The sequence below is a fragment of the Oncorhynchus gorbuscha genome, linkage group LG17 (assembly GCF_021184085.1).
Source record: "Oncorhynchus gorbuscha isolate QuinsamMale2020 ecotype Even-year linkage group LG17, OgorEven_v1.0, whole genome shotgun sequence".
In the NCBI taxonomy this organism is placed as follows: Eukaryota; Metazoa; Chordata; class Actinopteri; order Salmoniformes; family Salmonidae; genus Oncorhynchus; species Oncorhynchus gorbuscha.
The window spans coordinates 43,896,289-43,915,951 of NC_060189.1; the positions used below are offsets into that span (position 1 = coordinate 43,896,289).

The 19,663-nt window shown below is 43.3% G+C and overlaps 1 protein-coding gene across 2 annotated transcripts in view; it reads right to left on the minus strand.

The window, feature by feature from the left end:
* Window positions 1-14,091, minus strand: part of mta1 (metastasis associated 1) — a 44,873-nt gene extending 30,782 nt beyond the window's left edge. Inside the window, exons 1-3 of one of the 2 annotated variants that reach the window (XM_046309205.1) lie at window positions 13,944-14,091; window positions 13,750-13,850; window positions 6,661-6,728 (exon numbers count right to left, since the gene is read on the minus strand). In XM_046309205.1, the coding sequence (XP_046165161.1) occupies window positions 6,661-6,728; window positions 13,750-13,777 (96 nt within the window). In that variant the 5' untranslated portion in view covers window positions 13,778-13,850; window positions 13,944-14,091. Of the gene's footprint in view, window positions 1-6,660; window positions 6,729-13,749 lie in introns of both variants that reach the window. The other variant, XM_046309204.1, reaches the window with a different exon arrangement.
* Between the last annotated feature and the right edge of the window lie 5,572 nt (window positions 14,092-19,663).

The window sequence follows — 19,663 nt, forward strand, 5'->3', positions numbered from 1 at the left end:
CCAGCGAAAGCCAGCTCCTCATAGCTGGTTGATGCATGGAATGAAATAAGTGTTCCTATAAGCCAGTGTTGCACAACATTTCTTCTATAGGCTTTGCAACAACAAAAAAATAAGCTCTCTCTAGGCTTGGCCTACTATATTTAATTTCTCAACTTTCCTAATATTAAGCACATCGCTACACTTTACAACCGGAGAAGCCTACCTGGCTGGCATGAAAAATAACTGCCGTAAAAGCGTGTAGATGGTGGTTGTAAGATGGCTGCCGTATCATGGGCTCTTCACCAACCTTGCTATTTTGTTAGTTTTTTTTCTTCACATTTTTTGTACATAATGTTGCCGCTACAATCTCTTACGACCGAAAAGAGCTTCTGGAAATCAGAACAGCGATTACTCACCTTGAACTGGACAAAGAATTTCTCTTTAATGGAGTCGGGCAAGAGGGATTTACTCCAGGCACCCGAACAGGCCCTCATCCCCGTCATTCACAGGAGAAAAAGACAGAAGAGGTATAGCGGAAAGAGATAGGGGTGTCTTGTGAGGATACGCCGCCGAGTGGCTAACCTGCCTTTGCCATCCTTACTATTGGCAAACGTACAGCCGCTGGATAATAAATTGGGACAAACTAAAAAGCAACTATATCCTACCAACAGGAGATTAAAAACTAATATCTTGTGTTTCAATGAGTCGTGGCTGAACGACGACATGAATGACATACAGCTGGCGGGATATACACTATCGGCAGGATAGAACACCGGCCTCTGGTAAGACGAGGAATGGCGGTCTGTGTAGATTTGTAAACAACAGCTGATGCATGATATCTAAGGAAGTCTTAAGGTTTTGCTCACCTGAGGTAGTCTCATAATACGCTGGAGACCACATTATCTACCGAGAGAGTTTCTACATTTTTCGGAGCTGTCTACATACCACCACAGACCGATGCTGGCACTAAGACCACACTCAATGAGCTGTATACAGCTATAAGCAAAAAGGAAAGAGCTCATCCAGAGGCGACACTCCTAGTGGCCGGGGACTTTAACGCAGGGAAACTTAAATCAGTTCTCTCATTTCTATCAGCATGTTAATTGTGCAACCAGAGAAAGAAAAGGAACTAGACCACCTATACTCCACACAGTGAAGCGTACAAAGCTCTCCCTACATCCTCCTGATTCCTGCTTACAAGCAAAATTAAAGCAGGAAGCACCAGTGACTCAGTCAATATATATATATTTTTTTAAGTGGTCAGATGAAGCAGATGCTAAGCTACAGGACTGTTTTGCTAGCACAGACTGGAATATGTTCCGGGATTCTTCCGATGGCATTGAGGAGTACACCACATCAGTCACGGCTTCATCATTAAGTGTATCGATGACGTCGTCCCCATAGTGACTGTACGTACATACTCCAACCAGAAGCCATGGATTACAGGCAACATCCGCACTGAGCTAAAGGGTAGAGCTGCCGCTTTAAAGGAGTGGGACTCTAACCTGGAAGCTTATAAGAAATCCCGCTATGCCCTCCGACTAACCATCAAACAGGCAAAGCATCAATACAGGACTAAGATCAAATCGTACTACACTGGCGCCGACGGTCGTCCGATGTGGCAGGGCTTGCAAACTATTAGAGACTACAAAAGGGAAGCACAGCCGAGAGCTGCCCAGTGACACAAGCCTACCAGCTGAGTGAAATTACTTCTATGCTCGCTTCGAGGCAAGTAACACTGCAACATGCATGAGATCATCAGCTGTTCCGGGCGACTAACCACACTCTCCGCAGCCGATGTGAGTAAGGCCTTTAAACAGGTCAACATTCACAAGGCCGCAGGGCCAGACAAATTACCAGGACGTGTACTCCAAGCATGCGCTGACCAACTGGCAAGTGTCTTCACTGACATTTTCAACCTCTCCCTGTCAGAGTCTGTATTACCAACATGTTTCAAGCAGACCACCATAGTCCCTGAGCCCAAGAACACTAAGGCAACCTGCCTAAATGACTACCGACCCGTAGCTCTCATGTCTGTAGACATGAAGTGCTTTGAAAAGCTGGTCACGGCTCACATAAAAAACATTATCCCAGAAACCTTAGACCCAATCCAATTTGCATACCGCCCCAACAGCTCCACAGATTATGCAATCTCTACTGCACTTCACACTGCCCTTTCCCACCTGGACAAAAGGAACACATATGTGAAACTGCTGTTCATTGACTAGAGCTCAGCGTTCACCACCATAGTTCCCTCAAAGGTCATCACTAAGCTAAGGACCCTGGGACTAAACACCTCCCTCTGCAACTGGATCCTGCAAGCCCCCATGCTCATCGACTGGGCTGTAGTGGAGCAGGTTGAGAGCTTCAAGTTCCTTGGTGTCCACATCAACAAGCTATCATGGTCCAAGCACACTGTCGTGAAGAGGGCATGACAAAGCCTATTCCCCGTCAGGGGACTGAAAAGACTTGGCATGGGTCCTCAGAGCCTAAATAGAGATTGGATCATCAGTGGATCTGTTGGTGCGGTATGCAAATTGGAGTGGTTCTAGGGTTTCTGGGATAATGGTGTTGATGTGAGCCATGACCAGCCTTTCAAAGCATGTCATGGCTACAGACTTGCACGCTACAGGTCGGTAGTCATTTAGGCAGGTTACCTTAGTGTTCTTGGGCACAGGGACTACGGTGGTCTGCTTGAAACATGATGGTATTACAGTCCAAAACTAATTTCACACATATTATTTAATATATGTAAAAGATTAAATTGAGAATAGTCTGATGGGTGAGAATATCACCACTTGTGAATGATACCCAGCATGTTCAGTCTAAGACAAGAAACTGCACATACATTACAACTTTTTTTTCTTTCATGCATCATATAGTCGACCCCATAGAAACCACATCAAAAACATATAGGCCCATCACAACTAAAGAGTCCAAATAACTACAAAACATAGCCAATAAGCCTAGAACATGGTTGCAGAGCTCATAACCTACACACAGAGCCTAACGGAACGGATATCAGCCCAGTAACTGCGCAATAGCGTGTGAAAACAGAGCGTTGACTCCCCGCTATTTAAAAGCGGATGCCAGCTTCCTCGTGCCGCTATATTTATTTGCTCAATTCTTAAAATGAAGCACAATCAATCTGCTTTACAACCGGTGTAGCCTATCTGGAACATTAACATGGGAAGCTCTTCCTCCGTTCCCTATTCAAGTGCAGCCCACGGATTACATGTTTGTTTTTTTTGTGGGCCATTCTAAATAACATAAATCCACACATACTAGTAGATATGTAAAGACCAGATTTAAATTGACGCTAGTCTGACAGGTGAGAATATTATCAAGGGCTTGTCAAATTGTGGATGAAAGACTGATGACGTGAAATAGCAGAGCGCTTTCCTTTCATGCAACTTTTTTTTGCAAATCATTAGTTGCATCATGCAGCCTTATAATGTATTAGGGGGAAAAAAGGCAAACATGTATACATCGTTTGTATTAGTGTTGTCACAATAGGGGGGGGGGGAATACTTGTTGACACTTGTTCCCGTTCTGCGCATGTGCCATGGAAAAACCTGTCAATGAAATTCACACTTCTACTCAATACAGCAGATTGAATTTACTTTCACTGTTTAGTGAATAATAGAATACTGTATAGAACGCAAATATGAGCAAAATCAGCCAAAGGCCTACCTGTGATTTGGCTGGAGGAATATACAGTTGAAGTCAGAAGTTTACATACACCTTAGCCAAATACATTTAAAAAACAGTTTTTCACAAATCCTGACATTTAAATCAGAGTTAAAATTCCCTGTCTTAGGTCAGTTCGGATCACAACTTGTGAAATGTCAGAATATGATTTATTCCAGCTTTTATTTCTTTCATCACATTCCCAGTGGGTCAGAAGTATATATACTCAATTAGTATTTGGTAGCATTGCCTTTCAATTGTTTAACTTGGGTCAAATGTTTTGGGTAGCCTTCCACAAGTTGGGTGAATTTTGGCCCATTCCTTCTGACAGAGCTGGTATAACAGAGTCAGGTTTGTTGGCCTCCTTGCTTGCACATTCTTTTTCAGATCTGCCCACAAATTTTCTATAGGATTGAGGTCAGTGTTTGGTGATGGCCACTCCAATACCTTGACTTTGTTGTCCTTAAGCCATTGTACCACAACATTGGAAGTATGTTTGGGGTCATTGTCCATTTGGAAGACCCATTTGCGACCAAGATTTAACTTCCTGACTGATTTCTTGGGATGTTGCTTCAATTTCCCTTCCTCATGACACCATCTATTTTGTTAAGTGCACCAGTCCCTCCTGCAGCAAAGCACCCCAACAACATGATGCTGCCACCCCTGTGCTTCACGGTTGGGATGGTGTTCTTCGGCTTGCAAGCCTCGCCCTTTATCCTCGAAACATAACAATGGTCATTAAGGCCAAACAGTTCTATTTCATCAGGCCAGAGGATATTTCTCCAAAAAGTACAATCTTTGTCCCCATGTGCAGTTGCAAACCGTAGTCTGGCTTTTTTATGGCGGTTCTGGAGCAGTGGCTTCTTCCTTGCCGAGCGGCCTTTCAGGTTATGTCGATATAAGACTCGTTTTACTGTGGATATTTGATACTTTTGTACCTGTTTCCTCCAGCATCTTCACAAGGTCCTTTCCTGTTGTTCTGGGATTGATTTGCACTTTATGCACCAATGTACGTTCATCTCTAGGAGACAGAACGCGTCTCCTTCCTGAGCGGTATGATGGCTGTGTGGTCACACTATTGTTTGTACAGATGAACATGGTACCTTCAGGCGTTTGGAAATTGCACCCAAGGATGAACCAGACTTGTAGAAGTCTACAAATTTGTTTCTGTGGTCTTGGCTGATTTCTTTTGAAAATGAGTTAACGACTCCAACCTAAGTGTATGTAAACTTCCAACTTCAACTGTACATGCATAATGATCTGCATGTCATTGTGTCAGTAAGGGAAAACACTGCATGAAACTTCTACTCTTCAATTAAAACACACACACACTCTCCCTCCCACACCGTCTCCCTCATACTAAACACACACCATTCTCGCTCTCCCACAAACACTGCTCCCAACTTTTAATACGTTAGGCCACAAACAAAATTTAAGGAGCACCAGAAAGAAATTGATTTGTGATACAGTTTAGGCTTACATTAGGCCTATATGAATCCTACCTTTGAAGCACATCTTTTCCTTTCTTCCTGTGCCAATCAAATGAGCCTAAACCTACTGTCAAGTTACATTACCAGGTTGTTAGCTAGCTAGGTGACATGACTGAACAACGTTGTTTGTTATCAAAGCAATAGTTTGCGAGACATGAATTGGTTAAAAAACACAGTTTGTGAAACTATATAAAATGCACGTGAAACTCGATAGAAAGTAAAATATGCATCTGGTAATATGGGTCATATTTTGTTAACCGTATAGGCTAGAGACAAGCCATTGTCTTGGCTGTAAACATGCCTGTCACAAAGCAGTGCTCCATTTTCAGAGGCTGCATTGTCAGTAAACTTACAAAGTCTGCTGAGACTGGGCCTGTACTCCTGGTTATAACAGGTGATGAAATGATACAATGTAGCAACATTGCTCCCTCTGGGCACGGCTCCAATGTAACAAATCCCCCCCCCCCGCGGTATCCTGATACCACTAGGTATTGTAATACTTGGCCTGGAATCGTTAGTAACATTTTGGTATCGTGACAACACTAATACAAACCTTAGCCTATATTATTTTTTTCACGAATACATTCTAACACAGCATGGTGCAACTGGTCTCCCCGAGTGGCGCAGCGGTCCAAGGCACCGCGTTGCCATGCTCGAGGCGTCACTACAGACCCGAGTTTTGTTCCCGGGCTGTATCACAACGGCCGTGATCGGGAATCCCATAGGGCACGCACAAATTGGCCCAGCGGTGTCCGGGTTAGAGGAGGGTTTGAACGGGCAGGGCAGAATGTCATTCTATATAAATAAAGAGGTAGTACCATACGAAACGGAACTACAGTATTCTAAAATGTTGGTATCATAAGTATGACATTTTGGTAACATGATATTACTGTGGTACCGGTATACCATGCAACACTAGTGTGTATCACAAATAACTAAATTAGGCAATAAGAGGATCTGTTTCTTCATTAACCTCAACACAGAATATTTGGAAATAGTTCCAGGAAAATATCTTTGCAATTTTACTCAGCCATGAACAACTATTCTCCTTACTTTAAAATAATGTAACGCTACAGGAATTAGAAGCAAATCTTACCTGCCAAATGAACTGCTGCAGCCCACGGCCATATAGCATAGCTAGATCAGAGCCTAACGTAAGACTCGGAATATGCTATTTCTGTTCTTCTGAAATATGATATGAGATAATGTAGCCTAATGTTTCTTTAGCCTAAATTAAATCATGGATTTATTGTGATGGTGTCGGCTATAATAAATGGATTCATGTTCCAAAGATCCGAATCGGTGGCTTGCTTGAAGGCTACGCGTGGAAGCCCTGAGATGCTAAAACGTGTTTATGTTAATTTTTTTTTTAAAAGGTAAATTACCGTGAGACCAGCAGTTATTTGAGTGACAACTACCGGCTGACAATTTCATGACCACCACAACCCTAGTTAGGGCCAGAGAGACTGTACACACACACACACACGCACCACCGTCTCACCTTGTTGAGCTCTTCTATCCGCCGGATCAGCAGTGGGTTACTGGATGAGTTTTCAAAATAAACATAATCTGTTGAGGAAAAGGGGTGGAGGGAAGAGAAGGAGGAGGGAGAGAGAGAAAACACGTCAGTAGAGCGTCTTAACAAGGTTAGCCTAGTCTGTATAGCCAACAGAGAGACAGCGTCAACTGTATTCTTGCGGTGTGATTTGGCCACCTGGACCAATGGAGGACTTCAATAGCTTGTACAGTATATCAAAACACAATTTTCTTCCCATTATTTGTACACTGGATTTCTAGCTCCCTCTCCTCTTTCCCTCCCTCTCCTTTCAACCCCATTCCCCTTGCTCTAAAACTAGCCACCCCTGCAGTCCTCCCTCGCTCCTCTCCGCTCTCCCTCAGGCCCTGGGCTTAGTGGAGTGCGTGCCTTTCCTCTTAAACCTGCATGCAACTTGACTAATGTCAGATTATCATACCCCACCCTTGATAGGCTGCCTGGAGCTACCCCCCCCGTAGTCTCCCTCCACTGTCTACCCCCATCCTCTCCGGTCCAACTCTTCATCTCTTGTCCTCTTGTCTGACTAAGCAGGTCTCTGTTCTCATAGGAATATTATATATATATACATTTTTTTTTTATACACACACAAACGTTTGGGGTCACTTAGAAATTCATGTTTTTGAAAGAAAAGAAAATTGGCCATTAAAATATCAAATTGATCAGAAATAGTGTAGACATAGTGAATGTTGTAAATGGCTATTGTAGCTGGAAATGGCTGATTTTTAATGGAATATCTACATAGGCCCATAATCAGCAACCATCACTCCTGTGTTCCAATGGCACGTTGTGTTAGCTAATCCATGTTTATCATTTTAAAAAGGCTAATTGCTCATTCGAAAACCCTTTAGCAATTATGTCAGCACAGCTGAAAACTGTTGTTCTGATTGAAGAAGCAATAAAACTGGCCTTCTTTAGACTAGTTGAGTATCTGGAGCATCAGCGTCGGTGGGTTCGATTACAGGCTCAAAATGGCCAGAAACAAAGAACTTTCTTCTAAAACTTGTCAGTCTATTCTTGTTCTGAGAAATGAAGGCCATTCCATGCGAGAAATTGGCAAGAAACTGAAGATCTCGTACAACGCAGTGTACTACTCCCTTCACGGAACAGCGCAAACTGGCCCTAACCAGAATAGAAAGAGGAGTGGGAGGCCTTGGTGCACAAGTGAGCAAGAGGACAAGTACATTAGAGTGTCTAGTTTGAGAAACAGACACCTCACAAGTCCTCAACTTGGAGCTTCATTAAATAGTACCCGCAAAACACCAGTCTCAACGTCAACAGTGAAGAGGCGACTCCGGGATGCTGGCCTTCTAGGCAGAGTTCCTCTCCTCTGTCCAGTGTCCGTGTTATTTTGCCTATCTTAATCTTGTCTTTTGATTGGACAGTCTGAGATATGGCTTTTTCTTTGAAACTCTGCCTCGAAGGCCAGAATCCCAGAGTCGCCTCTTCGCTGTTGATGTTGAGACTGGTGTTTGCAGGTAAAAATAAAGAAAAGCCCTTGAATGAGTAGGTGTCCAAACTTTTGACTGGTACTGTAAATATCACCCCCACCCCCCCCACCCAGTTCATATAAACAAAGAGCAATGTAATAAATAAATTACATTTCAATCATCTTAAAAAAGTTCAGACCCCTGGACTTTCCACATTTTGTAAAATGTATTAAATATTTTTTCTCCCTCAAGCTACACACAATACCCCATAAGTACATAGAAAACAGATTTGTTTGGGGGTTTTTTTGGAGGGGGGGGGGGAACAGGTCATTTAATAAAAATAAAAAATGTAAGTATCACATTTACACAAGTATTCATTCCCTTTACTCAGTACTTTGTTGAAGCACCTTTGCCAGCGATTACGGCATTGAGTCTCCTTAGGTATGACTACAAGCTTGGCACATGTATTTGGAGAGTTTCTCCCATTCCTCTCTCCAAATCCTCTCAAGCTGTCAGGTTGGATTGGGAGCGTTGCTGCACAACTGAAATGTTTGGCCAGGTTCAAGTCCAGGCTCTGGCTGGGCCACACAGACATTCAGAAACTTGTCCCCAAGCCACTCCTGTATAGTCTTGACGGTGTGCTTAGGGTTGTTGTCCTGTTGGAAGGTGAACCATCGCCCCAGTCTGAGGTCCTGAGCAGGTTTTCATCATGGATTTCTCTGTCCTTTGCGCCGATCATCTTTTCCCTCGATCCTGACTAGTCTCCCAGTCCCTGCCGCTGACAAACATCCCACAGCATGAAGCTGCCACCACCATTCTTCACCGTAGGGATGGTGCCAGGTTTCCACCAGACATGACGCTTGGCATTCAGGACAAAGAGTTCAATCTTGGTTTCATCAGACCAGAGAATCTTGTTTCTCATTGTCTGAAGAGTCCTTTAGGCAAACTCCAAGCGGGCTGTCATGTGCCTTTTACTGAGAAGTGGCTTCCGTCTGGCCACTACCATAAAGGCCTGATTGGTGGAGTGCTGCAGAAACGGTTGTCCTTCTGGAAGATTCTCCCATCCCCACAGCCTAACACTAGAGCTCTGTCAGAGTGACCATCGGGTTCTTGGTCACCCTGCTGACCAAGGCCCTTCTGCCAGCACTAGGAAGAGTTTTGGTGGTTCCAAACTTCTTTCATTTAAGAATGATGGAGGCCAGTGTTCTTGGGAACCTTCAATGCTACAGACATTTTTAGTACCCTTCCCCAGATCTGTGCCGACACCATCCTGTCTCGGAGCTCTACGGACAATTCCTTCATGGCTTGGTTTTTTCTCTGACATGTACTGTCAACTCTGGGACCATTCCAAAGCACGTCCAATCAATTTCATTTGCCACAGGTGGACTCAAATCAAGTTGTAGGAACATCTCAAGGATGATCAATGGAAACAGGATGCACCTGAGCTCAATTTTGAATCTCATAGCAAATGGTCTGAATACTTATGTAAATAAGATCTGTTTTATATATTTTTATAAATTAACAAAAATGTATAACAACCCGTTTTCCCTTTGTCATTATGGGGTATTGTGTGTAGATTTGAGGATTTGTATTCATTTAAAATTTTTAGAATGAGACTAACAAAAAAAATGTGGAAAAAAGTCTAGGGGTCTGAATACTTTCCGGAGGCACTGTAATGTTCAGCCATGCACTCACATGTGTACTCCTGTAGCAAGCACACTAACCAACTCAATTTGAGCGGTTTACTAATGGGAAACATGCAACGAATCTTACGCTGAACATGCTCAACCACAGCCTTCAAAAGAGCTCAAAAATGTAATAAAAACATACAGAACAGGCAAACCTGCCTGCCCGTCTCTCCAGCTCACTCTGTCGGTCTCTCTTCCTGCCTGCCCGTCTCTGCCAGCCCTCGCCTACCCTCCTGCCAGATCAGCCTGCATGTGCCCACAGCCCGCGTCTGCTACCCCCACCCCTCCCCCACTGCCTGCCTCAACCAATCATGCGCCATCACTACCCGCCACGTCACAGTGCAGTCAAATTCCCTCAGAGCCAATCGTAGCATGTAGCTGAGCCCCAAAGACAGTGTGTCCATCCATCTCACTCAGATAGGTAAAGAAAATGCAGGGCCTATTCTAACACCAGCCAAACTTGGCATGATCATCCATACTGTCTGTGACCGTTAGGAAAAAGGTGGAGGCTATGCCTTCTATCTGAGCGGTGTGTTTGCCCTCTGTCAGAGAGCCTGTATCAATTCTGCTGCCAAGGAAATGCTGTGTATCTATGCCATCTACCACAGTTTGGCTCTAAGGAGATGCTGTGTATCTATGGCATCTATGTCCACAGTTTGGCTCTAAGGAGATGCTGTGTATCTATGTCGTCTACCACAGTTTGGCTCTAAGGAAATGCTGTGTATCTATGCCATCTACCACAGTTTGGCTCTAAGGAGATGCTGTGTATCTATGCCATCTACCACAGTTTGGCTCTAAGGAGATGCTGTGTATCTATGTCGTCTACCACAGTTTGGCTCTAAGGAGATGCTGTGTATCTATGTCGTCTACCAAAGCTCGGCTCCAAAGAGATGCTGTGTATCTATGGCTCTACCAGAGCTCAGCTCCAAAGAGATGCTGTGTATCTATGGCTCTACCAGAGCTCAGCTCCAAGGAGATGCTGTGTATCTATGGCTCTACCAAAGCTCAGCTCCAAGGAGATGCTGTGTATCTATGCCGTCTACCACAGTTCGGCTCCAAGGAGATGCAGTGTACAAACGTCTGTTGCCACTGGTCACTTGTCATTTTACCATATGTTCTCTCTGGGAAAATGTTTTGGTTATTGCTGCGGATCGAAATCACATCAAATGCATTAATAAAGCCCTTGTCACAAAGTACTTATACAGATACCCAGAGAGCAAGCAACGCAGAAGTACATCACACTCAAGGGGTCAGTGATTGACATTTCCACTGATGACCACTTGCTGAAGATACTGCTTTTTGGTCGGTCTTCCTTTACCCAAACATCGATCCCATCATGCACTCTCTGCATGACATGTAGCCAATCACACCTGTAAGGAAGATGCCATGTGGTAGTGCCATGGAGGAGGGGGGGGGATGCTTTCACCAAAGAGCCAATTCAACTGAATAGTAAAGCTTGTCCAAGCAACCAACTACCTGGATCCTCTCCTGAACTTTGACCCCAGGGGGCCTGAGTTTACACACCTCCAGGGAAAGTGGCCGTGGTGCTTTCAATTTGGTGCTCATTCAGTGTGTGTTAGCCAAGACAATAAGCTGAAAATGCCAGATTGATGCTACTGATCAAGCAACTTTCCTCCTATGCCAGAAACAGCACACCGGTTTAGGATATTATGATGTTAGTTCACAATAATGCTGTGTGATTCCAAAATCAAAAGCAACCATACAGACCCTGTTTTTATCATTTTCCTTGGGTTTTGGAGGGTAAAAATGGTCAGGGGCGCAGCGTAGCCTAGTGGTTAGAGCGTTGGACTAGTAACCGGAAGGTTGTGAGTTCAAACCCCCGAGCTGACACGGTACAAATCTGTCGTTCTGCCCCTGAACAGGCAGTTAACCCACTGTTCCCAGGCCGTCATTGAAAATAAGAATATGTTCTTAACTGACTTGCCTGGTTAAATAAAGGTTAAAAAAAATAATTTTAAATGCCAGGAGAGGCTCGCTCTCCAGAAGAGTGATCTACAGAAGACAAAGACAAATATGAGATCTATCGGAAGAAATAAGGCTAAATGGACTTTGGGGGTGTAAAATGTTGAAGGCCCAGAAGTGATCTGCTGTGTGGAAACAAAAACCATTAGGTCATAGTTAGCCTACTGTGTATGTGTGACTGTCTATGCTTCAGCCACAAGGGAAGTCCTCCTCATTGCCTCTGATGATCCAGCATTGTATTTTTAAGTGTCAGCTATCTTTAAGGGGAACCCGGCTTTGCTCAGATGCCAGGCAATGCCGTAGACTGGAGAAGGGGACAAGGCACCTACCCAGAGAGGCATCCATTTGATCCTGGACCTTATTAGATTTCAGTGTACTGCAATGAGCGGTTCGACATTGAACCAAAGAGCTGAGGCAACGACTGTGGTTGTCGGGCCAAACGGGACCTAAAGGGAATGTAGCAGGTCAGAAGAGGACTGGCCACCCCTTGGGAGCCTGATTCCTCTCCAGGTTTCTTCCTAGGTTACTGCCTTCTAGGGAGTTTCTCCTAGCCACTGTGCTGTGCTGAACGGCCTCTGCATTGCCTGTTCGTTGGGGTTGTAGGCTGGGAACTGTCAAAACAGTTCCATCAAAAGTCCATGGTTTCTAAAACTGAGTGTGGAGCAGAGTACTGAATCTGCTGTCAAAAGGTTCCATTCCCCAGCTATCAATTCAAATGATATGCTGTAAACTACTCTGTGTGCACCAACTGTGTGCATAGCAATGAGTGGCTTAAATTCCCCACTTTCCAAAACAATTAGATGGGTCCTCTATTCAGCAGAATCAGCACGATCACAAGCAGACGGACAAACTGTCACCGTTTCTGTACAGTGCCAACTAAAACTATATATTTTATGAACACTAGCTTGATTGTCTCACTCCTCTGACAAACAAAATGAGTCCCAACACAACTGGAAGCCAGTTGACATGAGTTAATAGTAAGAGACTAGGCTATTGTTATATAGTAGTGTTTCCTCCGTGTTAAATAGTTCCAATAAAAAAATAAGTAAAACGTCGTTTCCTCTAGGACTGGTCACATTGACCCCATCTATCACAATCCACAACTGGTGATGCTGAACACAGACTGTCGTGGTCGAACAGAAACCTGTTCACACACCAGCTAACAATGAATGAAGCTTGGTTTAAAACCTGTGGCATGACTAGCCTACTGCAGGATACAGTCGCCAATTTGATGATTAAAATGTATTGCAAGGGGGAGGGAGTGTGACACCGGACCTCAGTATGCACCGAACGAGCCAGGTGAGTTGAAAACTAAATTTAAGTCGACTTGAACCCGAGTAGACTAACCTTGCTAGGTAGCTATTGTTACTGTAAAGTGGTACATATTATGAAATGCAAACGCTGATCCATTTGATATAGACAAAAAAAAAAAAAAAAAGTCGGTCTAATATGAAATACAGATGCTCTGATTAGACAATAGGCACCATGGTAATGTATTTTCATTACTCTGAAAGTACAACTTCAGAGGCCAGCAGCAGTTAACGTTACCGTGCTCTGCCTCAAAATTATCAACTCTCTCACCAGAGCCAAATACCCTGTTAGCCAACTAATGCGTTAGCCAGCCTACTGGCAAGCCGAACTTACTTTTAAACGCGAAACCGTTGAATAATGACTTTAATAGAAACAAAAAACTCTGAAGACGACCATATTTGTTTGTGTGACAACAACAGCGAGACATTTAGAAACAACGAGGGGGGGTCCCTACGAGACTCTTCATCACCATCCTCCTCCTCCTCACAGTCACCATCATCTTCATCACCGACTGAAAGCACAGGGCACTTTAGCTTATACAATTAAAAGACAAAACCATGCTGCAAAACCCGCGACGAACCAGGGAGAACGAGACACAAAATTGTCCATAGCTGTGTTCCCCTTACCTCCAACCCGGTACATGTTCGCTGCCATGACTGCCCCGGGTCCTGGCGTCTCCAGGTAGGTCTATCTCTCGCAGGAGCCGTCGCTGTTACCACTGCCGCCGCTGTGTGTTGGAAAATGGTGGATTGATCAATACGAAGCAGACCAGCCAAGAGATCTTAAAGAGACAGTACGCGTTATTTCTCCAAACACCTACTCGTCCGGTTAGTCCTGCTGTATTTTTTTAATTGAGGCGGACTTGAGTAACCCGCGTAAAATGTGGATACAGTTCGTAACAAAGCGGTTTCCCCTGGAAGTCAGTGCACGAACGAGGAGTGGGCTGCAGTGGGAGGGGAGGAGGGGGAGGGGGGGGCACTATTCAGCATCGTTGCCCTCTCACTACCCCGCCTCCCTACCTGCACGCAACACAACAGTACTGTGTTATTTCAAAACTAACGGGAACATTTTATAAAGTATTAAACTGTTGCTGTTTGAGTAGCCTACAAAAAAATATATATGTTTTGATTGTGGCCAGTTCCTTTAAAAATGTATGTTCATATCTCCCTCTGTCTAGCCCCCTCAACCTTACTGAAGCCAGTTCCACTGCTTTTTTCCATTGTTCCCCTCTAATCGGATACTTAATTTAGACCTGGGAAACCAGGTGTGTGCAATGAATTATCAGGTAGAAGAGAGAAGCAGGCTCCAGATCTCTTAGGGTAAGAGTTGAATAACCCTGATCTAGCCTTTTCATTGTCCCGTCATCTTCAAAGGGAAGAGAGATGGATAATGCTGTAGTCTTTAACTAGGCTATGTTGTAGGCTATGTGTTTTCAATTACTATCAGACAAAGTATAGTTTAATTCTCGTATGATCACTCCTTTGTTTTGTAAAGGATAAGAGCAAAACAGAGTAGAATAGAAGACCGTGATTAGGCAACACATGTCCTGGACTGGTAGGCCAACACTGATGTCACATAACAGCTAATTCTGAACTAAATGAGGTAAAACATGGGAGTTGCTGTTTAAAATAGTTTGATAGTGGCCTTAGGTATCCACTATCCACACCGTAGTCTTTCTGCTTTGGACAGATTCATGCCTTCAAGAACTGTGGTGTGTGTTATAGCCCATGTCTGAGTCCAAGGAGATGGAGCTTGCTGTGAAAACATGATCCTGGGTGGTCTCCTTAGAGAGAGAGAGACATAGAGACAGAGAGAGCCAGAGAGACAGAGAGAGACAGACAGACAGACAGACAGACACAGTGACACAGAGAGAGAGAAGGGGAGAGAGAGAGAGAACAGAGAAAGACTGGGAGAGAGAAACCCAGGGAGAGGAGAAAAAGAGAGGGGAGAGTTTTTTTATACAGAGCAGAGAGTCTATTCCAGGAAGATGGTGCTTCCTCTGATGGTGTACTGAATCTCTACCGTGTTTTATGAGGTGGTTTTCAATGTAAATGTAGGCATGGAGGAATTTCCCTGGTGTACATCGGATCTATACCATATGGCAGAGTTCCCAAATAGGTGGTATGCGGGCCAAATTCAGCCCGTGTGTGATTTTATTTGGCCCCTAAAGTCACCTGAGAACAAAACAAAATGAGCTCAAAGTGATTTTAATTTAGGAAATCTGTTCCCAAGTATCCCCACACCTAAGAAGAGAGGCATATGTGATTGTGTATCCCACTGCAATCAAGGTTTGAAATTAATATATTTTTCTCAAATGCTATATCTGTTTGAGATTCTGCAGTGTACAAATTATTTATAACTCTGTTCCGACCCCCTAAAAAAAGAAAAAATAGACCAACTGCCGAATGTAACTGAGCACCCTTCCATATGGAAAGCTCAACTACTAGGCCAAGAGTCTGCAGTCATATGACCATGGTAAGCCAATCACAAGTCTCTCTATATATTTTATCACCAGTGCACTCAAAATGAAGTAACTCTTTGCAACAGTAGAGAGGGTTACTATTGTCTACTTGCACATTCAAGATGAAATAACAGTGTGTGTGTTTACATATATGCCACTGTAGGCTGGCACTTCTATACTTTTACCAACGTTGTTGCCAGTGTGATGTAATTATAACTAGACAGCATCTTCCTGTGACTCATCAGAGATCTAACCCAAGCCAATATGCTCTCAAATTGAACTAGAAGAAAGTTGTTTCCAACTTGTTTACCTGTTTTATATTATGAACTGTTAGTGTGCACGTGCAGGTGTATGTTTGTAGGGAACTGGGAACTGTGAATAGGAGTTCCTGCGTGATGCTGATTGTTTTCTTGGCTGCTCTCTGGCTTTTTTTTTTTTTTATTTTATTTTACCTTTATTTAACCAGGCAAGTCAGTTAAGAACACATTCTTATTTTCAATGACGGCCTGGGAACAGTGGGTTAACTGCCTGTTCAGGGGCAGAACGACAGATTTGTACCTTGTCAGCTCAGGGGTTTGAACTCACAACCTTCCGGTTACTAGTCCAACGCTCTAACCACTAGGCTACTCTGCCGCCTCTGCAGACGTTTTGATTGGCTCCTCTTCCAGATGTTGGTGATGTCAGAGTGCTGTACAGGCAGTTAACCCACTGTTCCTAGGTCGTCATTGAAAATAAGAATTTGTTCTTAACTGACTTGCCTAGTTAAATAAAGGTAAAATGTAAATAATTAAAAAATATTGTACCATGCATTACTCCGTTCCTGTACTGCTATGAATGAGACAGCAGGTGGCACTGTTGTCCCATTTTCCATTACTTCCATGATGCACTAAGATGCCGTTTCCTATCTTCACCAGCAGCGATCGCTACAAACACATTGTCCTCACATGCTCCCTTGACAGCAGTGCTGAATGGACAGCAGGCAGGGCAGACTGTTCAGGCTGTGCAGCGATCCCTGGGGATCCAGACATGACACTTCATTAATTGATTTATTATGTATTTTGGGGCTGATTGAGCCAAACAGAGCTTTAGCCTCTGCTGACCTCCATTAACATCATTTTATTAATTGAGGCACTGTTTTTACTTCCACCATTATTGCCCTCGCTTTCCCGTTCCTTTCCCTGTTGGTCTGTTAGATTAGGAAGAAGAAAGAGGTTTGTGGGTTGTGCGTGTGTGAGAAAGTGCGAATGATAAAGGTTGGCAGTTTGGGTGGGGAGAGACAGTCCATGGCAAGATAAGGGCAGTGCCATGAAGGAGGGCGGTTATACAAGGTTAGTGGAGATTTCACTCCTTACCAGAACCAGCATCTCAGCCTATGTTGTTTTCATCCCAAATGGCAGTATTTCCTTCAGAAACCCTTTCATCATATTTATTAAATATACTGAACAAAAATATTAACGCAACACGCAAAAATTTCAAAGGTTTTACTGAGTTTACAGTTCATATAAGGAAATCAGTCGATTTAAATCAATTAATTAGACCCTGGCTGGGCCTGGGAGGGCATTGGCCCACCCACTGGGGAGCCAGGCCTTGCCAATCAGACTGTTTTCCCCACAAAAAGGCTTTAGTACAGACATAAATACTCTTCAGTTTCATCAGCTGTCCGGGTGGCTGGTCTCAGATCATCCCGCAGGTGAAGAAGTCGGATGTGGTGGTCCTGGGCTGGCGTGGTTACATGTGGCCTGCAGTTGTGAGGCCGGTTGGATGTACTGCCAAATTCTCTAAAATGAGGTTGGAGGTGGTTTACGATAGGGCTGGGCCATATATCGAATTAATTTGATTAAATAGAATTTATGTTATTGCTCGATATTCCAAACGTCTGTATAGCAGAATCAAGTATTTTATTTTATTATTTTTTATGAGCATTTACGTATGCTTGCTCTCTTGTATTTTTTGGTGCTGTGTGCACCTTCCCATTTACACCAGAGATTTGTATAATGGCGAGATGCTCATGTCTAAACCCTAACAATGGGAGTCGTTGTCCCAAAGGCGAGAAGGCAGGTGACGAGTTTAGGTTCAAAATAAGCGCATAGAAACGTATTGGGCTGATTTTAGACAGATTTTGTCGAAAGTGAAACCTCGCGTTTCGCCTCTTTCTCCCAAGCCCCTCTCCCTACCACTCACAACAACAAAGATGAGAGATCACTTCTTCCTGATATTATTTTACGGTATTATAGGAGAAGTTAACCTTTCGAACCATACCCTGTTTATGTTTCAATCCCTAAAAATTTGAGAAGAGCAGACTACTAAAATGGATGTACCAGTGAACATTCATTCTGACAAATGAATGCTCAGTTGGTCGTGCGCACATTACGGTACCACGTATCTCTAGCAGCATTTTAGTCAAATAAAGATTGCTATACTAGCTGTTTAGTCTGTGTTTTATAAATGTGCAATATGCATAAAACAATTATATAAGGAACTGGCAACTCCTTCTCATTCTGAGAAATAAGGTAGGCCACTTGATGGAAACATCGGAACAAAGTGGACAGGCTAGCATGCTGTTCAAACTGTTGGAGACGGACAGAAGAGTGTGTTCATAACAACTGTTTTGCCTTGTTCGCTGAATTCAGAGCTTGTGAAATTATACCTAGATCCCAGTTGGCTAACCTTGAAATATACATATTAGCCGGCTACTCACTAGCACGTGAACTTATGCTTGAGATATTGTTTATGAGACAGGTGTTAATTTTCTAAAATATTAGTGAATGGGCATTATGCTTGGTTCTGGTTAAAATTGTAACAAAAAGGGCATCTTTATAGACAGACCTGGAAGCCAGATCAGTGATTATTGCAAAAAAAATAATTCAATTATTAGTGGGTCTTACGGTTGTGTAAGGCATATATTCAGCCTAGGTATAATTTCAAAAGCTCTGATTTCATTAGATTATTGCTGACTGTTTTAAATACAGTGTATTTGACCTTTAATTGTACATCAACGAGTTTTTATACAGTACCAGTCAAAAGTTTGGACACACCTACTCATTCAAGGGTTTTTCTTTATTTTTACCATTTTCTACATTGTAGAATAATAGTAAAGACATCAAAACTATGAAATAACATACATGGAATCATGTAGTGACCAAAAAAAGTGTTAAACAAATCTAAATATATTTTAGATTCTTCAAAGTAGCCACACTTTATTTAATAAAGAATAAATAAAGATACAATTTGCCTTGATGACAGCTTTGCACACTCTTGGCATTCTCTCAACCAGCTTCATCTGGCATTCTTTTCCAACAGTCTTGAAGGAGTTCCCACATATGCTGAGCACTTGTTGGCTGCTTTTCCTTCACTCTGCTGTCCAACTCATCCCAAACCTTCTCAATTGGGTTGAGGTCAGGTGATTGGGGAGGTCAGGTCACCTGATGCAGCACTCCATCACTATCCTTCTTGGTCAAATTTGTATTTAATTTTATTTCACCTTTATTTAACCAGGTAGGCTAGTTGAGAACAAGTTCTCATTTGCAACTGCGACCTGGCCAAGATAAAGCGTAGCAATTCGACACATACAACAACACAGAGTTACACATGGATTAAACAAAACATACAGTCAATAATACAGTAGAACAAAAGAAAACAAAAAGTCTATATAAAGTGAGTGCAAATAAGGTAAGTAAGTTAAGTAAATAAATAGGCCATGGTGGCGAAGTAATTATAATATAGCAATTAAACACTGGAATGGTAGATCGGCAGAAGATGATTGTGCATATAGAGATACTGGGGTGCAAAGGAGCAAAATAATAATTAATAAATAGATACCAGTATGGGGATGAGGTAGGTAGATAGATGGGCTGTTTACAGATGGGCTATGTACAGGTGCAGTGATCTGTAAGCTGCTCTGACAGCTGGTGAGGGAGATGTGAGTCTCCAGCTTCAGAGATTTTGCAATTCGTTCCAGTCATGGGCAGCAGAGAACTGGAAGGAAAGATGACCAAAGGAGGGATTGGCTTTGGGGGTGACCAGTGAGATATACCTTAGCCCTTACACAGCCTGGAGGTGTGTTGGATCATTGCTCTGTT